This window comes from Microcebus murinus, chromosome 16 (genome assembly GCF_040939455.1).
Source record: "Microcebus murinus isolate Inina chromosome 16, M.murinus_Inina_mat1.0, whole genome shotgun sequence".
Lineage (NCBI taxonomy): Eukaryota > Metazoa > Chordata > Mammalia > Primates > Cheirogaleidae > Microcebus > Microcebus murinus.
The window spans coordinates 41,509,127-41,533,002 of NC_134119.1; the positions used below are offsets into that span (position 1 = coordinate 41,509,127).

At 40.8% G+C, this 23,876-nt stretch overlaps 1 protein-coding gene across 3 annotated transcripts in view; it reads left to right on the forward strand.

The window, feature by feature from the left end:
- The window catches only part of SEC23B (SEC23 homolog B, COPII component), a 43,753-nt gene that overhangs the window by 8,807 nt on the left and 11,070 nt on the right, over nucleotides 1-23,876 (forward strand). For all 3 annotated transcript variants that reach the window (XM_076011162.1, XM_076011163.1, XM_076011164.1), the window contains 11 exons: nucleotides 675-911; nucleotides 1,020-1,105; nucleotides 1,917-2,061; nucleotides 2,411-2,569; nucleotides 2,927-3,042; nucleotides 6,247-6,370; nucleotides 7,638-7,718; nucleotides 12,065-12,154; nucleotides 16,369-16,475; nucleotides 19,280-19,433; nucleotides 22,169-22,246. In XM_076011162.1, the coding sequence (XP_075867277.1) occupies nucleotides 675-911; nucleotides 1,020-1,105; nucleotides 1,917-2,061; nucleotides 2,411-2,569; nucleotides 2,927-3,042; nucleotides 6,247-6,370; nucleotides 7,638-7,718; nucleotides 12,065-12,154; nucleotides 16,369-16,475; nucleotides 19,280-19,433; nucleotides 22,169-22,246 (1,377 nt within the window). The remainder of the gene's footprint in view (nucleotides 1-674; nucleotides 912-1,019; nucleotides 1,106-1,916; nucleotides 2,062-2,410; nucleotides 2,570-2,926; nucleotides 3,043-6,246; nucleotides 6,371-7,637; nucleotides 7,719-12,064; nucleotides 12,155-16,368; nucleotides 16,476-19,279; nucleotides 19,434-22,168; nucleotides 22,247-23,876) is intronic.

Sequence of the window (23,876 nt, forward strand, 5' to 3'; positions counted from 1 at the left end):
ACATCTCCATTCTAGAAAATGTGTTCCTTGAGGCAGGCAGGGGTCTTTGTTCTTTCTGTTCATTGTGTATCCCAGGACCTGAAACAATGTCTGACACATGGTAGGTATCTAAAAGTATTGAATAAATTGTTGGATACAAATAGTTTTTATGTTTAATTTGTTTAAATAGACTCTAAGTCACTTAATGTGGTAAGTAGAGCTTTGTATAGGTGTTCTTATCCTCTGAGAATAAATATAGATCAAGACTTGTGATTTTTGTACCCAATTGCTTTTTTTTTTTTTTTTTTGAGACAGAGTCTTTTGTTGCCCTGGCTAGAGTGTTGTGGCATCAGCTTAGCTCATAGCAACCTCAAACTCCTGGGCGCAAGCCATCCTTCTACCTCAGCCTCCCAAGTAACTGGGACTACAAGCATGTGCCACCATTCCCGGCTAATTTTTATGTATATATATTTTTAGTTAGCCAATTAATTTCTTTCTATTTATAGTAGAGACAGGTCTTGCTCTTGCTCAGGCTGGTCTCGAACTCCTGACCTTGAGCAATCCACCCGCCTCAGCATCCCAGAATGCTAGGATTACAGGCGTGAGCCACCGCACCTGGCCCCTAATTTGCTTTAAAAAGGACCAGTTATGTCTATTTGTATACTGATTATTATGCTATTTTTCTTTGCCTAAAGCGAGGTGCTCAGTCCCCTCTGATATTTCTCTATGTGGTCGACACATGCCTGGAGGAGGATGACCTTCAAGCGCTCAAAGAGTCCCTGCAGATGTCCCTGAGTCTCCTTCCTCCAGATGCTCTGGTGGGTCTTATCACATTTGGGAGGATGGTGCAGGTTCATGAACTAAGCTGCGAAGGAATCTCCAAAAGTTATGTCTTCCGAGGGACCAAGGATTTAACTGCAAAGCAAATACAGGTTTGTACCTTGCTTGTACAGGAGGAGGAGCAAGAACACTTCTTAAAAAATAACTAATCATTCACTTTTAGTATCATGGGAAATGAGTCTTTTTGGTTTTTTTTTAAGGATATGTTGGGCCTGAGCAAGCCAGCCATGCCCATGCAACAAGCCAGACCTCCTCAACCACAGGAGCACCCTTTTGTTTCCAGCAGGTGAGACACTGATATGTAGTGGGTATGCAGAACAACCCATAGGAGTAAGGGAAGAAAAGTATTATAACTTTTTAAAAATTATTATTAGAGGTAAAAAATAAATGATTAAACTAACCAATACTTAATGTTTTATCAAAAAAGTTTTGAACCATTATACTCAATCATTCCCCTCCTCTTGGACACATGGCTGTTTTGTCCTTTTTGATCTTTAAGTAAAACTGGAAGAACCAAAAAGGCTTCTTTTGGGTGCCCTCAAAACACCTATTAGCAGGTACTCACTTCACTCATCCCATTGAGTGCCTGGGGTGCCCCAGCCAAGTTAACAGCCAGTAAACTCAATAAAATGCATTGCCTGACATGCTAGGGACAACCTCTTACTCTGGTAAGAAACCAGAGTGTTTCTTTCTGTATTATTCTTAAGGCTCAAGAAAAATACAAACTAAACCATTAGAATAATGAACATCATCTACATAAATGGACCTTACTTGGACTGAATTCACGTTAGGCATGTCCTTAGGATTTCATTGCTGCTTAAAATTTAATTAAACTGATTTGATTTGCTCTTTTCAAGTTGAATTTTTTTATGCTGCATTTGTAAATTGCTAAGTATTAGGCTTTAAATTATGTTTGTCGATAAAATTGCTTTAAATTGTTTTGTGTTTGTAGTTTGAAATAGCTTTGAAGAAAAAAATTGCAAGTTTTTTCTACTCTCAGTAATTACTTTAAAGAGCAGTAACTATATGTCACCTAGGATTGAATACCAGAGTACTTTATTAAACCAGGATTGATGTGCCTGTTAAATATCATGCAGATTTCTGCAGCCCATTCACAAGATTGATATGAACCTCACTGATCTTCTTGGGGAGCTGCAGAGGGACCCATGGCCAGTAACTCAGGGGAAGAGACCTTTGCGATCCACTGGTGTTGCTTTATCCATTGCTGTTGGCTTGTTGGAGGTAATTCCGAATTTACCAGGGCCTCTCGAATCATGCAGACTTGCTCTCAGAAAATATATTTGTTGACTTTGTTTGAAAATCATTTGTGACCTAAGTCAAGTATCTGTGAAAAACATAAGAGAATTAGAGCAATGGGAAGTGCTCACAGCCAATTAATAAAAGTGTACAAACCAGGTTGGAGGAAGATAAGTGCTGCTTTTCTGCATTATCATCTGTACTATTCTGCAGCATCACCAGTGTTAAGAACAGCTGAAGAGAATCCATCTTTGGAATATTTCTATGGGGAAATTAAAGCCATAATTGGAGGTAGGGATGTGTACCTTTAAAATGCTGCTATTCACTATTTTAGGGCACTTTTCCAAATACGGGAGCCAGGATCATGCTGTTTACTGGAGGTCCCCCTACCCAAGGGCCTGGCATGGTGGTTGGAGATGAATTAAAGATTCCTATTCGTTCCTGGCATGATATTGAGAAAGATAATGCACGTTTCATGAAAAAGGCAATTAAGGTAGGTACTCTTGGATACGGGCTGTTAATTGTGGTAGCTCAGAGACAGGGCTGCTCTGGAGTGGCAGCTACTTTGCTGAGGCCATGCATCATGGTCAGCAAAAAGTTCTTTCAGAGACAATCTTCCACATCTCAGCTCCTGTTAAATTACTGCCTCTGCTTTTAGACTTTAGTTAGAGTGGGTGGCCTTAAATTGCCCAGAGAGTTTTGAGATTGAAAACTATGTTTTTATTTTATTTGGGTATTGTAAAGGAAATGATTTCTATATTCCTATATTTGATTACATCCTTTGGTATAGTTAAGCATCTCTTGGGAATAATGTTACTGTTTCCTAAAGGTAGTTTTCCTCTTTTCACAGCACTATGAGATGCTTGCTAATCGAACTGCTACAAATGGTCACTGCATTGATATTTATGCTTGTGCCCTTGACCAAACTGGACTTTTGGAGATGAAGTGTTGTGCAAATCTTACTGGGTATGTTGACAGCGAACACATGGGAAAAATGAGTGTTATTTTAAGGAAAGAGAAATGAGTGATGGAGCCATAGGAATGGGTGAGGCCACCTTAGAGAAGCTTTTAGGTATCTCTGAGCTATGTTTTCAATGGCTGGGGATAGGGGTGTGGACTCCTTGGAGGAAGATGCAGTGATTAGCAGGAGGTCCCGGGGGTTCACTACAAATGAGTCATATCAGAGTAACTTCATTTCTTCCTTAGAGTTGTTGGACTTGTACTGAGACCAGGCCAGGAAAGCAGGCAAGCATGCAATATCTGGCCTTCGTCAGGTCACTTCCTTGTGAGAAGTGAAGAAAATAGGACCTGAATGCCGAAGCAATTAGGAGAGACCTGACATAACTAAGTGGCCATACTTTGTGACTAATATCGAGCACACACTCCGCCTAAAGGATGCACTGACTCAGAGCCTCAGTCAGTCTTGTACTCACAGGTCAAAGTGTAAAGCAGTGGTTCTCAATGTGTGCTGATGCCCAGACCAGCAACTTGAGGGGCTTCTGGAAAATGATTAGTATTGTACATCCTTGGGCCTTATCCAGACCTCCTGAATTAGAAACCCTGGGGATACAGCTCTCCAGGAGATTCTGGTGCATAGGAAAGAGTTAGAATTGCTGATGTGAAGCAGTGGGCTGAAGCTGGCTACACATTGGAATCACCTGGGGAACTTTTAAAACTATTCTTTCTTTGGGTCTTTTCCCAGAGATTCTGATTTAATTAGCATAGGATGTGGCCTGGGCATCAGCATTTTAAAAAGTTTTCCCAATGATTCTAACATGGAGTAGAGTTTAAGAACCATGCACCATCAGCCTCACCTGAGAGATTGTTAGAAATGCAGCATCTTGAGCCTCACTCTAGACCTACTGAATCAGAACAAAATCTGCATTTGAACAAGATCTCAGGTGATCTGCGTGCACAAATGTTTGAGAATCACTTGTGTAGAGCCATAGGGTTAGCCTGAGGCTCTGCACTTCTGACAAGCTTCCTGCTCATGCTGCTGGTCCTCATTGAATAAAAGGGTTAGGAGGTGGAACCCAAGTCATTTGATGCTGTCCTAGAGAGCAGTATATATGTTAGGTGATAACATTAGGGTCTTGGGTAACACTGATATAGCTGTATCAGTGAGCCACATCTAATAAGATGAACTCCTACCAGGGCCCTTCAGGAGTTCTTTACTTGGAGCACCCGTAGAAAAGCTTCAGTGTATTTGTACACATCCCTGAGTTTGTATGCCGGTGTGTATGTGTGTGTGAGTGTGTGTGTGTTTTTTCTGTGGGAGAGGTACCGTTGCTTCCTTCAGATTCTTACTGAAGTTTCTGACTCCTGAAAGACTTAGCATTTAGATCAAATCACCTGTTGTATAAATAAGTTAGTAGTGACACTTAAAAAAAAGGATTTAGTGATTTTGGAAGATAGGTCAAGGTGAGCCAACAATTTGGGATGACTTCCAGCAAAGGCAGGTCATTCCAGGCTGCATTATAGGAGTAGATTATTGTCAAGGAAGATCATAGTCTTGTTTCCTTAGTGTCAGTCACACCTTATCCAGATTATGTTGTTTTCCATTCTGAGCATTTCAGTTTCAAAGGGCAGTGTAGATGCACTGGATATGTTCAAAGGGGAGCAGAGAGAATGGTGGAGAGTATGTGGAACTGTGTCACATGAGGAATGATTAAAGGAGCTAGAGCAGATTAAGCTGAAAATAAATTGGAGCATGAGAACTACATCCATCAGCTGAAGGACTTTCCCATGGAGAAGGAATCAGATTAGCTCTATATGTGACTAAAGTGTAGACCTAGAACCAGTGTGTGAAAGCCACTGGAAAACAGAATTTCAGTCAGCATAAAGACAGACAAACAGGGAATGGACAGCTTCTGGAGGAAGTGAGCTCCCCAATGTTGGAGGAGTTCAAGCCTAACCTGGATGATAACTTGGCAGGTACATTATAGAGGGATCGATGTGAGTTATGATTAGATTTGTGTGAATGTGACAGAAAACCCAAAACAAGTTTATTTCTCTCTCCATGGAGGTAGGCAGCCCAGGGCAGGTATGTTGGTTTCATTGTCATCAGGGGCTAAAGTCCTACTGAGCTGCCCGTCACCCTTAATATGCAATGTATGGCTCAAGAGTGTTGTTGAAGCTCTAGCCAACTACAGAAGCAGAAAGGAGGCGAGGTTAAAGAAGGATGTGCCCCTTTTGAGAACACACTCCACATCTCATAAAGGACACTCCAGCAGGCAGACCGGAGTTACATGGCCACATGCAAAGCAGGCTGGGAAACATCTTTATTCCAGGCACCTATAGAATACATGACCAAGGAAAGGGGGAGGGTGGATGGATATTTGAAGTCAGATAGTTGACCCCCTCACTGGAGAGTTCAGACACTCTGAGATAGCTGGACCATATGATCTTTCTTGTGTTCTTCCCAATTCTGAGATCTTGTTTTATGAATAATGGCTGGATGCATAACATGCATCAAGTTGTGCTTCTCTGCCCCAAATACATGAAATGCTGAAATTTTAAACAATATTTTCATCTAACTTCAAACAGCCTCAGCCGATTGTCACCCCAGAAGCCACAGTGTGCTCTCTGTCCAGAATATACTTGTCAGATGGAGGGACCATCTGAGAATAAGACCATTGCTGTTACAGGGATTGTATAAACATGCTGTTTTGTTTTTTCCTACTGGGTGTTATATGTGTGGTGTCTTATGGATTTGTTTCAATGTATTGGAAACTTTCCATTTTATTCAAGAAATCTATTCCATATTGAAAGCCTTGATTAAAGAGGAAGTTTTTATAATCTAAAAAAAGGGATGAATATCAATATTCATGAATTAGAAAAGATAATTCTTGTAAAGTCAAGGATTTGAGGCAATGAATTCACCTGAAAAGGATTTCCCACAGGCCTGGATATTTTCCCACACCAAAGAAGTGTGAGAGGAATTGGAGATATTCTTAAGGATTCTATGTTTAATGCTTTGGAAGTAACTTCTAAGTACAAACTGTATTTGCTATTTTCCATTTAACTCAGACAGTAACATCTTTATGGACCTAGTTTCTGTCTTTTTTTTTTTTTTTTCCTTTAAATTACTGCTTATAAATACTGACGGGGCATCTGAAAGGCTTTCAGTCATCCTAATGTTCACTTTCTGTTTTCTTTTTTCTTTCCTAGAGGCCACATGGTAATGGGAGATTCTTTCAACACTTCTCTCTTCAAGCAGACATTCCAAAGGATTTTTAGTAAAGATTTTAATGGAGATTTTCGAATGGCTTTTGGTGCTACTTTGGAAGTAAAGGTACAATAGACTTTTAAAACTTTAATGGAATTATAGTGTTCTTATTCAGTAGTCAGACTTCAGTCAACCTCAGCCTGCTGGAGATAGGCATCTAAAAATCAGTTAAGAGGATTCCAACAAAATGGCTATCACAAAGTACATTGTTCACTTCATGCCTTTTGCTTCTTAAGAGTGACTTGAACATTTATTCATGTTCTAAACAAAGAGTTGCCTGGCTCCCCTGGAGGCTTTGCTTCATCCTACTGGTATAGGATGGCGGGAGGTAGAAGGGGAGAAGGGTTGAATGTTAGGAGAAGCACCATGGCCAGAGGACAGGGGTAGCCACACAGTGGTCAGTGTCCACCCAGCCATCAGTATGGCTCATTGGATCACACAGAGCTGTGGTTATGCTAATGTTTAGTGCCTACCTGAATAATAGCCAGAGCTCCCTGAAATAGACAGCATTGTGGGTTTTGGCTTTTCCATGTAGGAACTCAAAGCCCCATACAGTTCATTCTAAGTCATTGAACAAACATTAAAAAGGGGCCGTTAGAGGATATGATTGGAATCATTATTTGGAGAATTGGAGATAATAAGTAAATTATCTAGGTTAAACTTTAAATCTTTAAATAACATTCTCATATGGTTGAGATTTTTTTTAAAAAAAGATGACAAGGAATGGGCATTTTACTATTTTTAAAAACAGGGTCTCACTTAGTCACTCAGGCTGAAATGTAATGGCATTACCATAGCTCACTGTTGCCTAAAACTCCTATGCTTAGAGAACTTCCCACCTCAGTCTCCTGAGTAGCTGGGACTAGAGGCATCTGCCACCACACTTGGGTAATTATTTTTTAGAGATGGGGTCTTGTTATGTTGCCCAGGCTAGTCTTGAACTCTTGGCTTTAAATAATCCTCCCACCTCAGCCTCTCTAGTAGCTGGGATTATAGGCATGTGCTACTGTGCCTGGTCTAGTGTTGTTGGTAGAATTGTTATCTTCTATGTGTACAGTGGTTTTAAAGTATAAACAGTGAGTTGAGAGAGTTGAAAACATTCTGTTCCAAAGATGATGTAGTTTCTAAGGGCAGATTTTATTAAAGTTGTAATCAGTTGACATTGGCCCTGGAAAAGCTTGTAGGAGAGTAGTTGTGATCCATGTGGAGTTTTCTCTTAGCAGAATGATAATATTTCCATATTTTTTCTCTGTACTTGCCTTGTTACCATAATGAGAGCAGGGTGGATTTCAGTGATTTCTAACTTCATTATACTTTTACATATTTGTTTTAGACCTCTCGGGAACTGAAGATTGCGGGAGCCATTGGTCCATGTGTATCTCTGAATGTGAAAGGACCATGTGTGTCAGAAAATGTAAGGAAAACAACTTCATCACCCTCACATCCTGTCCCAGATTTAACCCGTTTGAAGTGTTGGAGCATGATAATCTTGCCTTGTGTCATCCATTGGGTGTGTGGGGGGTAAGAGGAGAAGAGCTAACCCTCATTGACAACTATAACTGAGAAGTGGTGTTATTTCCATCTTCATCCATCTACCTAAAGGGTGAGAGAGAAGGAGACTGAGGCTCAGAAAGGTTAAGTATCTTGCTCAGGGTCAGAGCTAGCATGGAGGAACTAGAGTCCAGGTCCCCCTGCCTCCACCCGTGCTTGGGTTACCGTGCCAAAGCCATAAGGAATTCTGTGCCTCAAAAGGCAAACAAACATTCAGCACAATCCTTCAGGAATAAATCTATGTGCTCATTGTCCTGAGAGGTGATACCTTTGTCTCACTCTCAGCTAAATAACAAGCCTTATACAGCAGAGACCACCATGAGTTGATCTGGCAGCAGATGACACTGTTGTGTATGCAGATATCTGTGTTCTCTAGTAATAGATTTTAAGAGTATGTAAACAAAGTTTAGTTATCACTTGGGATGAGTGGCTTTGCCAGTGGCCCACTTCCTCTGATTATACTTTAGCTGCCAAGAGGCAAACCATACCATTTGGGTTGGTGAGGCCTCTCCAGGCTGGTCCTGGGCTACAGTTACTCAGTTATGTCCTTCCCTCATTGTTATCATCAGTGGGAGGGTGGACTGTAGAGCCACTTGTGGATTCAAGGTACAACTCTACACTTTACCTAGCACAGGAAAAGTACTTACTTGCTCTGTGCTTCAATGTCTTTATCAGGCAAATGGGGATAATAGTACCTACTTTACATCATTGATAGGAGGATTAAATGAGTTCAAATGAAGCAATTAGGACAGTGCCTGGCACACTGGAAGCCCATAGGAGATGTTGTCTTTCACATCATCATCTTTGTCATTGTTAGCGACGAACGTTCCTGAGTGACTACACAGATTAAACTTTTGTCAAGCTTGGCAGAGGCAAGGTGATTTGAGAGAACATTCCTGTAGTCCCCTGGATGAGACAGGTTGCTGCCTGAAAGCTCCTCTGAGTGCTGAGGGGCTTGGACTCCTATTTCCTGGCAGGGCTTTGGAAGGCTGCCCTGTTCTAAAATAATTTCCACCAACTTAAAATATGCCCAATGAAAGCAGTTTAAGAAGATATTTTTATGAATTAGTACAAATAGATTAGCTGTTCCAGTAGAGTTCAGCCATGAAAGTTTTGATTGGAGAATGAGGATGCGAAGAGGAGGAAAATACAGTTTTCAAGCATACAGAGAAGTTTAAAGAAGGGTATAAGTGAAATGTGGCATACAGAAAAACCACTCCCCAGTGTTTCTTGTGGGAGGCCCAAGTCATGATGGGGGCGTATGGAAGAAGGGTATGATGAATCCCTGTATACCTACGTTTAGAGTCAGTAATTGTTAACATTTTGCCATAACTTCTGTGTCATCTTTTTTGCCACATTTGCTTGATCTGTCTGATTATCAGCTATTTGCCATGTTTGCTTTATCAGCTTTTTTTTGCAGGCCTTTAAAAATAGCTTGCAGATATTATGACACTTAGTCCTTAAGTGCTTCAATGTACACTTTCAAAAAATAAGGATGTTCTACCATGATATCATTATCAAACCTAAGAAAATTAACAATAATTTCCTAATATCTTATCCCCTTATTCCTGATTTTCCCCCAACTGCCCTTTGTAGCTGTTTTTTATTTATTTTTTTTAAGACAGGGTCTCATTTTGTTGCCCAGGCTAGAGTGAGTGCCATGGTGTCAGCCTAGCTCACAGCAACCTCAAACTCCTGGGCTCAAGCAATCCTCCTGCCTCAGCCTCCTGAGTAGCTGGGACTACAGGCATGCGCCACCATGCCCGGCTAATTTTTTTTTTCTACATATATTAGTTGGCCAATTAATTTCTTTCTATTTATAGTAGAGACAGGGTCTCGCTCTTGCTCAGGCTGGTTTCAAACTCCTGACCTTGAGCAATCCGCCCGCCTCAGCCTCCCAAAGTGCTAGGATTATAGGCGTGAGCCACCGCACCTGGCCCTTTGTAGCTGTTTTAACCCCCAGCTAGCTTTGCATTTGGTATTATATATCCTTAGTTTGTTTAAAAATATCTAGAATACAGTTCCTATCTTTTTATTCATTCGTTTGTTTGTTTATTTATTTATTTGCTTTTTAAAAAGTTAAATGACATTAATTTGTTAAAGAGACAGTGCCAGGTTAAAGAGACAGTACCATCTCTAATAGAAGATCCCACATTCTCAATGATTATCCCCTCAAGGTGGTGGTTAACTTGTTTCTTTCCTCCCTGTATTTCTTGTAAAATGGAAGTTAGGATTAAAGGGTGATTAGATTCAGGTTAAGCCTTTTTGCCAACCATACTTCTGGGTGGTGTGTACTTTGTTCTGTGTTATGTCCAGGGGCACCTATGTCCGCTGGTCCTCTGTTAGTGAGTTAGATTGCATGGTGAAAGTGGTGACCGCCCTGTGTCTTTCCATTGTAAGGGCCTGTTTTCCATTTGCCACTAGCAAGAAATCTGTTGAATGAGATTGTATTTAATAGTACAATATGAAGATCTTGTTTGCCACTAGCCTAATCTTACTTGAATCGATTTATCTCTTTAGAATTTATAAAATGGTGATTTCCTAATTCTGTCTTTATAGTTGCTCCAATAAAGACATTTAAAGGCTAAATGCTTAAATAAGGGTTTTGTGTATTGGTGAAATAATGTTGTTTTGGAGCTCTGGAGGGTTTGTGGCCACACTGGGTCTGGTGCCTAGAGAAGGGTTAGTGAGGCAAGAAGGGGAAGCACAAAAACTCCTTTGATTCTTTGCCATTTCTCCTGGGCGCAGTGCTTTACCTTCTAGCAGTTGATAAACCCCTGCCTCTTTTAGAAAAGGCTACTAAAAGAAAAGGTGAACTCCCATACATCCATCCATCTCATGATCTAGCTTAGGAAGTACTGAGGGAACAGAGTGCACCCTTCCTGGTCTCCACCTTAAAGTTGCTGTGTTATTTCATGTAAGAGTCTTCCCTCTGACTGTCACCTTCCTGAGATTGCTTGTTCTGTGGCCAGTTACATAGGCTTCTGACATGGCTTTGTAGAGAGACCAGACTGGCATCAGCTATACTCAGCTGACAGTGTGCAGTATGGGTGGATTCAGAGTAATATAGAAGTATCATGACTCTTAACGCACAGTATTCCACAGTTTGATAAGGGTGTGTTAGCATGTGTAGTACTCAGCGCCTATAGAATGATAGAATATAGGTTTCAGAATCTAGTGATCTCAGTATTTTTGACATTTGTGGCCTTTTCTTCTACATGTCATGATTAAAACAGTGATATTCAGCATCACATTTAATGAATCCCATATTTATCACTTGGAGCCATGGTGCTAATCAGTAAAAAGCACCCTTCATACTACTATAATCTCAATTCTCTTACTGAGAATTTATATATAGCTTTTTGCATTAAAAAATGGATTAAAAATTCATATCTTGGCCGGGCGCTGTGGCTCACGCCTGTAATCCTAGCTCTTGGGAGGCCGAGGCGGGCAGATTGCTCAAGGTCAGGAGTTCAAAACCAGCCTGAGCAAGAGCGAGACCCCGTCTCTACTATAAATAGAAAGAAATTAATTGGCCAACTGATATATATATAAAAAATTAGCCGGGCATGGTGGCGCATGCCTGTAGTCCCAGCTACCCGGGAGGCTGAGGCAGAAGGATCACTCGAGCCCAGGAGTTTGAGGTTGCTGTGAGCTAGGCTGACGCCACGGCACTCACTCTAGCCTGGGCAACAAAGCGAGACTCTGTCTCAAAAAAAAACAAACAAACAAACAAAAAAATTCATATCTTATAGCTAATGTTCTACAACTTTTTGTTTCTTGTTCTAAAAATGATGATTAAAAAAATACATAATTCCATGGTGAACTTCTGTTAAAAAAAAAAAATACATAAAATTTTCACGCTAAGTAGGTAATTCTTCCTCCTACGGTTTACTGCTTCCTCAACCCTGACTTGATTCCTTGTTAACTTCAGTGTTATTACCGTATATGTTGCATAATATATATGATGTAATGGAAGTTGGTCAGAGTGACAGTATGAAAACCTTAAGTTACTGTAAATGTAAATGTTAAGCCTTCTCCTGGTCCATAATTATACTTTTTTTAGTAGAAAATTTTCAATTAAACTAAAATTTTCATCTAGAAGAAGATATTCTAAGTGACCTGACCTACCCAGTTAGCACTTTTCATAAACAGTGAACCATGGAGTGGTTTTGTTTTGGTTTTTTCAATTCCTCTTCTCACTCATAGGAGCTTGGTGTTGGTGGCACAAGTCAGTGGAAAATCTGTGGCCTGGATCCCACATCTACACTTGGCATTTACTTTGAAGTAGTCAATCAGGTGAGTGGGATTTCTCACATGTCTTCGTGTCTTAGTGTCCTATTTTCTGATTTATTAAAACCAGTGTGTCTGGTTACTTTTTCCACAAACTGATACAGTGGTGTTTTAGGCCCAGTGCTAGTCTGGCATGATCTGTTTTTATTCCTTCCAGGATTCAGTCAGAGTCATACAGAAAATGCTTTTGTTCCTTTATTGTTGAACTAATAGGGTCATTAGAAGAATATTGGCTTTTATCATTTATCCTAATGTTGGTAAATATTTGAATGTCAGTTCTTTTCCCAGTATTTTATTATGAAAAATTACAAACATACAGAAAAATTGGAAGAATCATACAGTGAACACCCACATATACCCACTGCCTGTCACCAAATTCTATAATTGACATTTACTGTTATAGGCATACTTACTTGATAGATATTGGGGTTCAGTTCCAGACCACCACAATAAAGCAAGTCACATGAGATTTTTGGATTCCCAGTGCATATAAAAGTTATGTTTAATGTTTATAACTATAGTATATTAAGTGTGCTATGGCATCATGGGTAAAAAAATGTACATACTTTAATTAAAAAATACTTTATAGTTGACCCTTGAACAACTCAGGTGTTAGGGGCACTGAACCCCCACACAGTTAAAAATTCACACATAACTTTAACCCCCCCAAAATATAACTAGAGATAGCCTACTACTGTTGACTAGAAGCCTTACTAAGCACATAAAAATTGATTAACACATATTTTGTATGTTATATGTATTTTATACTGTACTGTTACAATTAAGTAAATTAGAAGAAAGAAAATGTTATTAAGAAAATCATAAGAGGCCAGGTGTGGTGGCTCACGCCTGTAATCCTAGCACTCTGGGAGGCTGAGGAGGGTGGATTGCTCGAGGTCAGGAGTTTGAAACCAGCCTGAGCAAGAGTGAGACCCCGTCTCTACTGTAAACAGAAAGAAATTAATTGGCCAACTAATATATATAGAAAAAAAAATTAGCTGGGCATGGTGGCGCATGCCTGTAGTCCTAGCTACTCAGGAGGCTAAGGCAGAAGGACCCCAGGAGTTTGAGGTTGAGGTTGCTGTGAGCCAGGCTGAAGCCATGGCACTCACTCTAGCCTGGGCAACAAAGTGAGACTCTGTCTCAAAAAAAAAAAAAAAGAAAAGCATAAGGAAGTGAAAATATATTACTGTTCATTAAGTGGTAGTGGATGTTAAAGGTCATAAGCTTCATTGTGTTCATATTGAGTAGGCTGAGGATGAGGGGGGTTGGTCTTGCTGTCTCAGGGGTGGCAGAGACAGAAGAAAATTTACATATAAGTGGACCTGTGCAGTTCAAACCTGTGTTGTTTATGAGTCAACTGTATTGCTAAGAAATGCTAACGATCATCTGATCCTTCACCAAGTCATAATCTTTTTACTGGTGAAGCTTGATGTTGATGGCCACTGACTGATCAGGATCAGGTGGGAGGGGCTGTGGCAATTTCTTAAAATAAGACAACAATGAAGTTTGCCACATCAGTTGACTCTTGCCTTCATAAAAGATTTCTCTGTAGCATGAGATGATGTGTGATAGCATTTTACTTAGACTTCTTTCAAAATTAGAGTCAGTCCTCTCAAACCCTGCCTCTGCTTTATCAACTAAGTTTATGTAGTATTTTAAATCTCCTTTCATGTCATTTCAACAATGTCCACAGCATCCCTCATATGGAATAGATTCCATCTCAAGAAATTACTTTTTTTTTTAATTTTAGCATATTATGGGGGTACAAGTGTTAAGGTTACATATATTGTCCATGCCCCCCTTCCCCCAAGAAATTACTTACTTTATTCATACAGAAGAAGCAACTCCTCATCCATTCAAGTTTTATCATGAGATTGCAGCAATCCAGTCACATCTTCAGGCTCCACTTCTAATTCTAGTTCTCTTGTTATTTCCACCACATCTGCAGTGACTTCTTCTATTATAGTCTTAAACCCCTCAAAGTCGTCCATAAGGGTTGGAATCAGCTTCTTCCAAGTGCCTGTGAATGTTGATATTTTGACTTCCTCCCACAAATCACAAATCTTCTTTTTTTTTTTTTTTTTTTTTGAGACAGAGTCTCACTTTGTTGCCTAGGCTAGAGTGAGTGCCGTGGCGTCAGCCTAGCTCACAGCAACCTCAAACTCCTGGCTCAAGCAATCCGTCTGCCTCAGCCTCCCAAGTAGCTGGGACTACAGGCATGTGCCACCATGCCCGGCTAATTTTTTCTATATATATTAGTTGGCCAATTAATTTCTTTCTATTTATAGTAGAGACGGGGTCTCGCTCTTGCTCAGGCTGGTTTCGAACTCCTGACCTCGAGCAATCCGCCCGCCTCGGCCTCCCAGAGAGCTAGGATTACAGGCGTGAGCCACCGCGTCCGGCCTCACAAGTGTTCTTAATAGCATCTAAAATAGTAAATCATTTCCAGAAGGTTTTCAATTTACTTTGCCTAGATCCATCAGAGGAATTGCTATCTATGGCAGCTATAGCCTTACGAAATGTATTCCTTAAATAATAAGAGTTAAATTTGAAATTCCTCCTTGATCCATGGGCTGCAGAATGGACATTGTGTTAGCAAGCATGAAAACAACATTAATCTTATAGATCTCTTGATGTCACCAGGTGATGTCACCAGATGCCTTGTCAGTGAGCAGTAATATTTTGAAAGGAGTATTTTTCTGAGCAGTAGATTTCAACAGTGGGCTTAAAATATTCAGTAAACTATGCTGTTAACAGATGTGCTGTCATCTAGGCTTTGTTGTTGGATTTATAGAATACATGCAGAATAGATTTAGCATAATTTTTAAGGGTCCTAGGATATTCAGAATGGTAAATGAGCATTGGCCCCTAAGAAGAGAATCAGTTTGTTCTTTGAAGCTTTGAAGCCAGGCGTCCAGGCATTGACTTGTCCCTCTAGCTAGAAAAGTCCTAAATGGCACCTTCTTCCAATAGAAGATTGTTTCATCTACACTGAATATCTGTTGTGTAAGTGTAGCCATCTTCATCAATGACCTTAGTTAGATCTTCTGGGTAAGTTGCTATAGCTTCTACATCAGCACTTGCTGCTTCACCTTGTACTTTTCTGTTATGGAGATGGCTTCTTTTCTTAAACCCAATGAACTAACCTCTGCCAGCTTCAGACTTTTCTTTTTGTAGCTTCCTCCGTCAGCCTTCCTAGAATTAAAGAGAATTAGGGCCTTGCTCTGGGTTAGACTTTGGCTTCAGAGAATGTTGTATCTGGTTTGATTTTCTATCCAGACCACTAAAACTTTCTCCATATCAGCAATAAGGCTGTTTGGCTTTCTTACCGTTAGTGTGTTCACTGAAGTCACACTTTAATTTTCTTCAAGAACTTTCCCTTTGCATTCACCACTTGGCTGTTTGGCGCCAGAGGCCTAGCTTTCAGCCTGTCTCAACTTTCAATGTGCTTCCTCAGTAAGCTTGATCATTTTTAATTTTAATATAAAGTATATACTCTTCTTTCACTTGACTACTTAGAGGCCATTTTAAAGTATTAATTGGCCTAATTTCAAACTTGTTTTGTCTCAGGGAATAGGGAAGGCCGAAGGAGAGGGATAGAGATGTGGTAATGGCCAGTTAGTAGAATGGTCAGAACACACATAATATTTGTTGAATAAGTTCACTATCTTATATGGACATAGTTTGTGGCACCCCAAAACAATTAGCATCAAAGATCACTGATCACCATAACAGATACAATAATAATGAAAATGTTTGAATTATTGCAAGAATAACTAAAAAGTGATACAGACATGAAGCAAGCGCGTGCTGTTGGAAAAATGGCGCCAGTAGGCAATAGACTTGCTTGATGCAAACCTTCACTGTATCTGTGAAGTGCAATTAAATGAGGTATGCCTCCATTTGCTTTGTTACATATATATTGATCCATTAATCCATTTTATTTTTGATGCATTTCGTAGCAAATCACAGTCATCAGTGTATTTCATCCCTAAACACTTCAACATATATATCATTAACTTGAGTTCAGTATTGAATGTGGCTCTTCTTTGTTTTGAGATAAAAGTTATATACAGTGAAATGTGCAGATACTAAGTATACCTATCAAAATTCATTACTGTTATTGCTATCAGTTGTTTTAGAAGAGCATGATGGGCTCTGTTTGTATTTGAATCATGCCTGTAACAGTAACGAGGTTATGGCCTCTCACCCCACAGCACAACGCTCCAATCCCCCAAGGAGGCAGAGGTGCCATCCAGTTTGTCACACAGTATCAACACTCCAGCACCCAGAGACGCATCCGTGTGACCACCATTGCCCGAAAGTAAGCAGCCCCAGTCTCTTCTCTGTGGAGCCACTGACTGTTCCTCTGAAGAAATTTTTTTTTTTTTTTTGAGACAGAGTCTCACTTTGTTGCCCAGGCTAGAGTGAGTGCCGTGGCATCAGCCTAGCTCACAGCAACCTCAAACTCCTGGGCTCAGCAATCCTACTGCCTCAGCCTCCCGAGTAGCTGGGACTACAGGCATGCGCCACCATGCCCGGCTAATTTTTTGTATATATATTTTTAGTTGGTCAATTAATTTCTTTCTATTTTTTTTGGTAGAGACGGGGTCTCGCTCAGGCTGGTTTCGAACTCCTGACCTTGAGCAATCCGCCCGCCTCAGCCTCCCAGAGTGCTAGGATTACAGGCGTGAGCCACCGTGCCCGGCTGAAGAGATATTTTAAGATCTCTTAGTTTGTCTTTTTGATTCATTGAGTGGTTCTGAACAGTCCTCACTGGCTTCTTTTTTTTTTTTTTTTTTTTTTTTTGAGACAGAGTCTCGCTTTGTTGCCCAGGCTAGAGTGAGTGCCGTGGCGTCAGCCTAGCTCACAGCAACCTCAAACTCCTGGGCTCGAGTGATCCTTCTGCCTCAGCCTCCCGGGTAGCTGGGACTACAGGCATGCGCCACCATGCCCGGCTAATTTTTTATATATATATCAGTTGGCCAATTAATTTCTTTCTATTTATAGTAGAGACGGGGTCTCGCTCTTGCTCAGGCTGGTTTTGAACTCCTGACCTTGAGCAATCCGCCCGCCTCGGCCTCCCAAGAGCTAGGATTACAGGCGTGAGCCACAGCGCCCGGCCTCACTGGCTTCTTTAATCTGAGGAAGAAGAGGAGGAGGCGGCATTCCTGGTTAACCTAGTTTGGCCTATAAACACTTATCTAAAGGAATCATCTTTCTGTATGAAAATAGTTTCTTAAAAATTATTTTTTATTATTTTATTAGATAAGTAGCCTATAAATACATTCTCCTCATAAAGGTTTAAGCAGCACATAAGTACAGTCATCCCTTGGTATGCGTGAGGGATTGATTCCAGGACCCCTGTGGATAACTAAATCCATGGGTAGTACTCAAGTCTCTTACATAAAATGGTGTATTATTTGCGTATAACCTATATACATCCTCCCATATACTTTAAATTATCTCTAGATTACTACTTAATACAATGTAAATGCTATATAAATAGTTGTTTTACTCTATTGTTTAGAGAATTATGACAAAAAAGCCTCTACATGTTTAGTACAGATACAACCAGTAGGCCTGATTACAGTTTTGGTCTGTGGTTGCTTGAATCTGCTGATGCAGAACCCATGGATACTGAGTGCCAACTGTATATAAACAGCTCTGTTCACTCATCCTCCGCATAGGGAAATGCTGTTACTGGCATTTAACTTCACCCCATTCTGTCAACTTATGTACCATATATGTTTATTATATACGTGTACTACAACTTATGATATTTACATATCTTTTCTCTATATCTTTATCTTTTTTAAAAATATTTTTAAAATTCTTTTTTATTTTATTTATTTATTTTTTTGAGACAGAGTCTTACTTTGTTGCCCAGGCTAGAGTGAGTGCCATGGCGTCAGCCTAGCTCACAGCAACCTCAATCTCCTGGGCTCAAGGGATCCTACTGCCTCAGCCTCCTGAATAGCTGGGACTACAGGCATGCGCCACCATGCCCGGCTAGTTTTTTGTATATGTATATTTTTTTAGTTGGTCAATTAATTTCTTTCTATTTTTAGTAGAGATGGGGGTCTCACTCTTGCTCAGGCTGGTCTAGAACTCTTGACCCCGAGCTATCCTCCCACCTCGGCCTCCCAGAGTGCTAGGATTACAGGCGTGAGCCACTGCACCTGCCTATCTATCTTTGCATATTTTCAATTTGCAAGCCTGTATCTCATTAATTTTGATGGTTACATAGTATCATATGGTTTAGATGGGTTAGACCACTCCTCTGTTGAAGGTCTTGCTTTTCAGTGGTGCTGCATTGATATTTTCAGGTCTTTGTGCACATCAGTATTTCTTTCTAGCCACTTTGTAGAAGTGAAATTTTAGATACTGAAAAACTTTGTCCTGGGAACCTAATTTGTACTTTGCCCCATAGTTTAAGGGAGCAAATAGATATATTTGGAGGCCTGTAGATATATATATAGAGAACATGCAATATGTCACTTTCATTTGTATTTTTCCACTTATCAATGAATTGAGTACTTTTTCATATTTCTTATCCATACTATATTTCTTCTGTGATATCCTTTGCCCATTTTGTAAAACCTATTTTTTTCTTATTCAGTGATTTGCAAAGACTCTTTATTTTGGATATGATTATTGTTATATTTGTTGCACATGTCTGTTATTGGTCTATCTGTTGTCTTTTGGCTTTGTTCATGATGTCTTTATTCATCTGGAAAACTTCTGTATATGTGCTAATTCTTTTTCCCATGGATGTGACTCTGGAAAGTCATTTTGTGAATTTGTAAACATTTATATATTTTCAAGATTGACCTAGAAGAAGGAACACTGGATTGAGACTCAGTACCTTTTGGGTATCTACTTTTGTGATGTATTGCAGAACATGGGGACGTTCTCTTTAATTTTTCTTTTAAAGTTACAGCCTTCAGAGATCACATAAGGGTAACTGAAATGTATGTAAAACTCCTGCGATTCCTTATGGAAAATGACATTCAAGTTTGTGTCATCTTAGATGAAGGAACAGGATTTATGTTTCTTTATCAAAATGATGCCTGGTGTTCTGATCTCTCCAGAACTTAAACATGGCACTAACTCTGGACTTGTCAGTTGGGCAGATGCGCAGAGTCAGCTCAGGCACATAGAAGCAGCATTTGACCAGGAAGCTGCAGCGGTCTTGATGGCACGGCTGGGAGTATTCCGAGCGGAGTCAGAAGAGGGGCCCGACGTGCTCCGGTGGCTGGACCGACAACTCATCCGACTGGTAAATTGGGAACAATGGCATTAGATTCAGTCTTGGTCTCTGCTCTACTTTTGAGAGGAGAAAATTGTCACTTAAGCCTATTGTTTTATATAGCCAGTCAGCAAGAATTTATCAGTTGCTTATCTTGTGCAAGACATATCTGAGTGACATGGAAGAAGTTGTTAAATATGCATTTTTCCCCCTCGGGTTTACATTATTGTTGGGAAGAACAACACACATAGAACATTTGGAGAGATGCATATCTGTGTTAAGAGTTGAATTAGATGAGTCATTTTGCAAAGGCTGTGGTCCTATATTTTCCCTCCAGATCTGGGAGATTGTTTTGGATATAGAGATGGCCAGTGAGTTTAGAAAGATGCCTCTTATCAGTCTGGGTCCAATGGGGAGAGAGAAATCACATAGTAATTTAAATAGGGAAGGTCTTATATAAAGAATTACTACTACAACAGGGGAGTAAAACAATGAAGGATTGACTAGTAGGAAGTAAAGAGAACTAGCAGATCTAAGGGGCAGCCACTACTTGTAGGGCTGAGATAGAGCACTCAAGGAAGACACCTCTCCCCAGGGCTGATCTAGACCTAGTTTGAAGGGCATGGCCATGGGTCGGTGAATCTTTCGTAGAGATTTGCCATGGTGGTGTGCCAGAGGAATTTGCTAGAAATTCACTTTCTAGAATTTTGCACCCGCCTAGGTACTGGGGAAAACTGTTCACAGGAAAGTGTCTCAGCAGAAGCTCAGGGGAGTGCTGGGGTGGCTGCTGGCTGCCCTGTGCTCCAGGAGCTCAGCACTGGGGACACAGCGTCCCCAGCGGTGTTGCTGCAGGACCTGGCACTAGGGAAGCTGCCCAGTGAGCACACTGGCTCCCAAAGCTTATGCTGGCTTCCAGCGCCCTCTACTGACAAAGCTTGACATCATGCCAACTGGTAAAGGAGAAGCAGTTAAAGGGCCCATATCCATTCTACAGCAGGCAGAAGGGGTGAATTGGGAGCCACTAACCAGTAAATCAGTGATTGGCACACTACATAATCTTACCTTTCTGGAGATTCACAGCATGAACCTGTGATCAAAGGCACTGAAGGGCCTGGCAAGGAAACCTGTTTAACTTGTTTAGCTCTGCATTTGCCATTGCCATCTCATGGAACCATTTTCCAGGAAGTGTCATTTCAAACACAATTTGAAAATTGTTCCTTTAGGATTTCACAGGGAGGATAGTCAAGCAGAGGGTCCAAGTGGTTAACAAAGGCTTCATGTGGGAAGGCAGCCTCGAATCAGCTCTACTGATAAAGAGTCAGATGATAGGGGAGGAGAAGGCAAAGCTTACTGAGTGGAGGCCTGGTAGGAACAGGCCTGTGGGAGGTAGCCAGGCCTTTCAACTTATGCTGGGGACATTGGAGAGACCACTGTCACAGAGGCCAGGTTCCTCTGGTGAGGAACAGAGGCAGTGAAGATACACCTTGATTGGGGAACACCTTAACTTTATCCCTAAGAAGGAGACTTAGGGGTGATTCTTAAGCAGGATGTGACATCAACATGACACTGTGTTCACATTGACATCACCATAAAAGGCACATTGCAGGGAGAAAAGGCTCCTGTTGTGATGGAGGATTTTGCAGGTACAAGGGCACTGAGACCAGGGTGGTGGCAATAGACATGTGGGGAGCAGAAGGTTTGTTTCTATGTAGAATTTCTGATTTTATGTAGAATCAAAAACCAAAAAGCAAAGAAACATTTCCCATGTGGGTGACTATAAGAATGATGGTGAGGTAGAAAATGGGAAAGGAGCTCAAATTTAGGATAGGAGAAGGTGAATCATTTTTTTTTTTAAATAGTTTACTTTTGATAGTTGAATGTGCACTTGCAAAAGTATGTCCAGGGAAAGCTGTCTTGTATTTGGGTGAAAGTCCCAACTGGAGCTTAGGCTAGAGGTCAGAACTGGGCCTGGGGGAGGAATCTGGATGACATGCATCTGGCTTGGGTGTTCATTTGTAGCTGAGCAGTGAGGGTGGAAGCAGAGGGCCAAGAACTAACCTCAGAGGAGTCCCCGATTAGGAAGATGGAGGAAGACAAGGAGCCACTGAAGAAGTCAGAGGAGGGTTGGGTGAAGAGATGATAAGAAACAGGAAGGTGATATTTCAGCAGCTGAAGGAGAAAGTTTCAAGAAGTTTAGGAGGTCACTTGACTCCCGCTGCTAGGAAGTTCAATAAGATGACAACTGTGAAAGGATGCCAGATTTGGTTGGGACAAGGTAATTGTTAGAGGTGGGATTTCTTTAAATGATGGACAGCCTAGTTCTCTAGTGGTTGGAGGAAATGTGTGATCAGAAATAAAGGCAGGAAGAAACGTGGTTCAGAAACATGCCATTGAAAGGAGGAAGAAATTTGAGCTATAGTGTGAATGTATATCAGGTCTGTCTATAATTGCTAGTTTTCATAGTCTCAGAGGGTTTTCACGTGGAAGAGGAGCCTGAGAGAGCTTATCAGGCTTCTCTGTGGTTAGGGTGGTCCTCAGGTCAGCATTGCCTAGGAACTGGTTAGAGATATAGAATCTTCAACTCTTCCCTAGAGCCTGCATTTTAACAAGACCCCCTGGTGATCTGTCTGCCCTTTGATGCTTGAGAAGTGCAGGACTCACAGTAAGGGGCAGAGTTAAGATCGGAACTTAGCTCTTAGTCCAAGGGTTTTTTCAGGTAACACTAATTTAGGTTTTTCTCTCTTTTTGGTATTTCCTTTCATCAGTGTCAGAAGTTTGGACAGTATAACAAAGAAGACCCCACTTCTTTTAGGTTATCAGATTCCTTTTCTCTATATCCTCAGGTAAGTAATATATATTTTAAGTAATATATATATATATAAAAGCAATATATATATAAGTAATATATAAGTATTATATAATAATTAAGTAATATATAAGTATTATAAGTAATATATATAATACATATTACTTATGTGTATAAGTAATAAGTAATATATATATATAAATAACTATAGAACAACTGATTGTGATAGAAATAAACTTCTCTGTTCTCAGGGTAAAGTGAAGACTTTTTGTGTTTTGAGATTCAGTCTGTAGTTGATAAAGGTTGTTCAACTCAAGACAGTAGTGTTTCTGCAAGACAGTACCCTAAGCCCTACAAAAGACAAAGATGACATGCAGAGAGGAGAAAATAAGTGCAAAACTTTTTCACGAAAAGGCAAAATAGGATCATTGGTATAGGGCCACAACAAAACCTCTAATATGTAGAGGTTCTGGGTGAACAATCAGCTGTCTCAGTAACAAACCAAAAAAAAAATGAGCACACATGAAGGTGGATGTAACAAAACCACTATTAATATGACAAATATTTAATAATATGTCTGTTTTTATTGTGCTGCACATAACCAGGCATTGACAAGAACCAGCTCCTGAAGGTAACTGCATTATACATGAGCCAAGTGTTTGGGAGCCACTGGGTAAAAGAAAGGAGGGAGAGAAGGAGATGGAGCAGGAAGCCACTGTCATGAATCTGTGTTTCTGCCTTTTCTGAATCTCCATCCTCATCTGCAGATGAGGAAATAGAGCTTAGCTCAGTGAGTGGTTGTGAGGATTACAGGAGCTGGGGCCAATTGAGTATTAAATATTTAGTGTGGTGCCAGGCGCACATTCAGGGCTTTAAATGTGAGCCAGCTTGACAGTGGGGCCTGGGCCTTTCAGGTGCCCATGACCTAGAGGTTGAGGCCATGAGGTGTTATAGGAAGAGCCCTGGACTGGCCAGAGTCAGGGCAGAGTTCAGCACTGGCCCCACTGCTGCTGATCTTAGACAAGGTCTTGGACTTCTGTAGATTTTAGTTTCCTCGTCTTTAGAAGGAAGCAGTTGGTCTGAAGAAGTGGTTTGCAATCTTCCTAAAGCTGTGGAACCCTTTCTTCAAGAGGACCCGCCCTCAAAAGCCAGCACATAAAGCAGACAGACACAGTGCTGCTCTGCTTGTGCCCACGTACCACCCTCCACAGTCCCATTAGAGCCTCCACTGAGGATTTCCCAAGACTCTGAAGAGCATAGTTTGAAAACCACCAAATGAGATGGTTTCTAATATTCCTTCCATCAAAGTGTTCTAGGATAGAGGTCAAGAACCCAGTCTCTGGAGCCAGATGGCCTGGATTAGAGTCCAGCTCTGCCACTCAGTAGTGGGGTGACATTGGACAAGTAGCTTGCCCCTCTGTGCCTCAGTTTCTTTGCCTATAAACTAGGGACTGTAAGAAAACCTACGTCATGGGCTTATTGGAAGGATTAAATAGTACTTGTCAAGTGCGTTGTGCCTTGCACATAAGATGTATTGAATGTCAGCCTTGGTTATTATTTAGGAACCTGTGATTCAATATTTGGAGTCTCAGGAAGCTTTATTCTTCTCAAGGCAGCTCATTTTCATGTTCTAACAGCTCTTTAAAGTGAGCTAAAAGTCTGTCGCC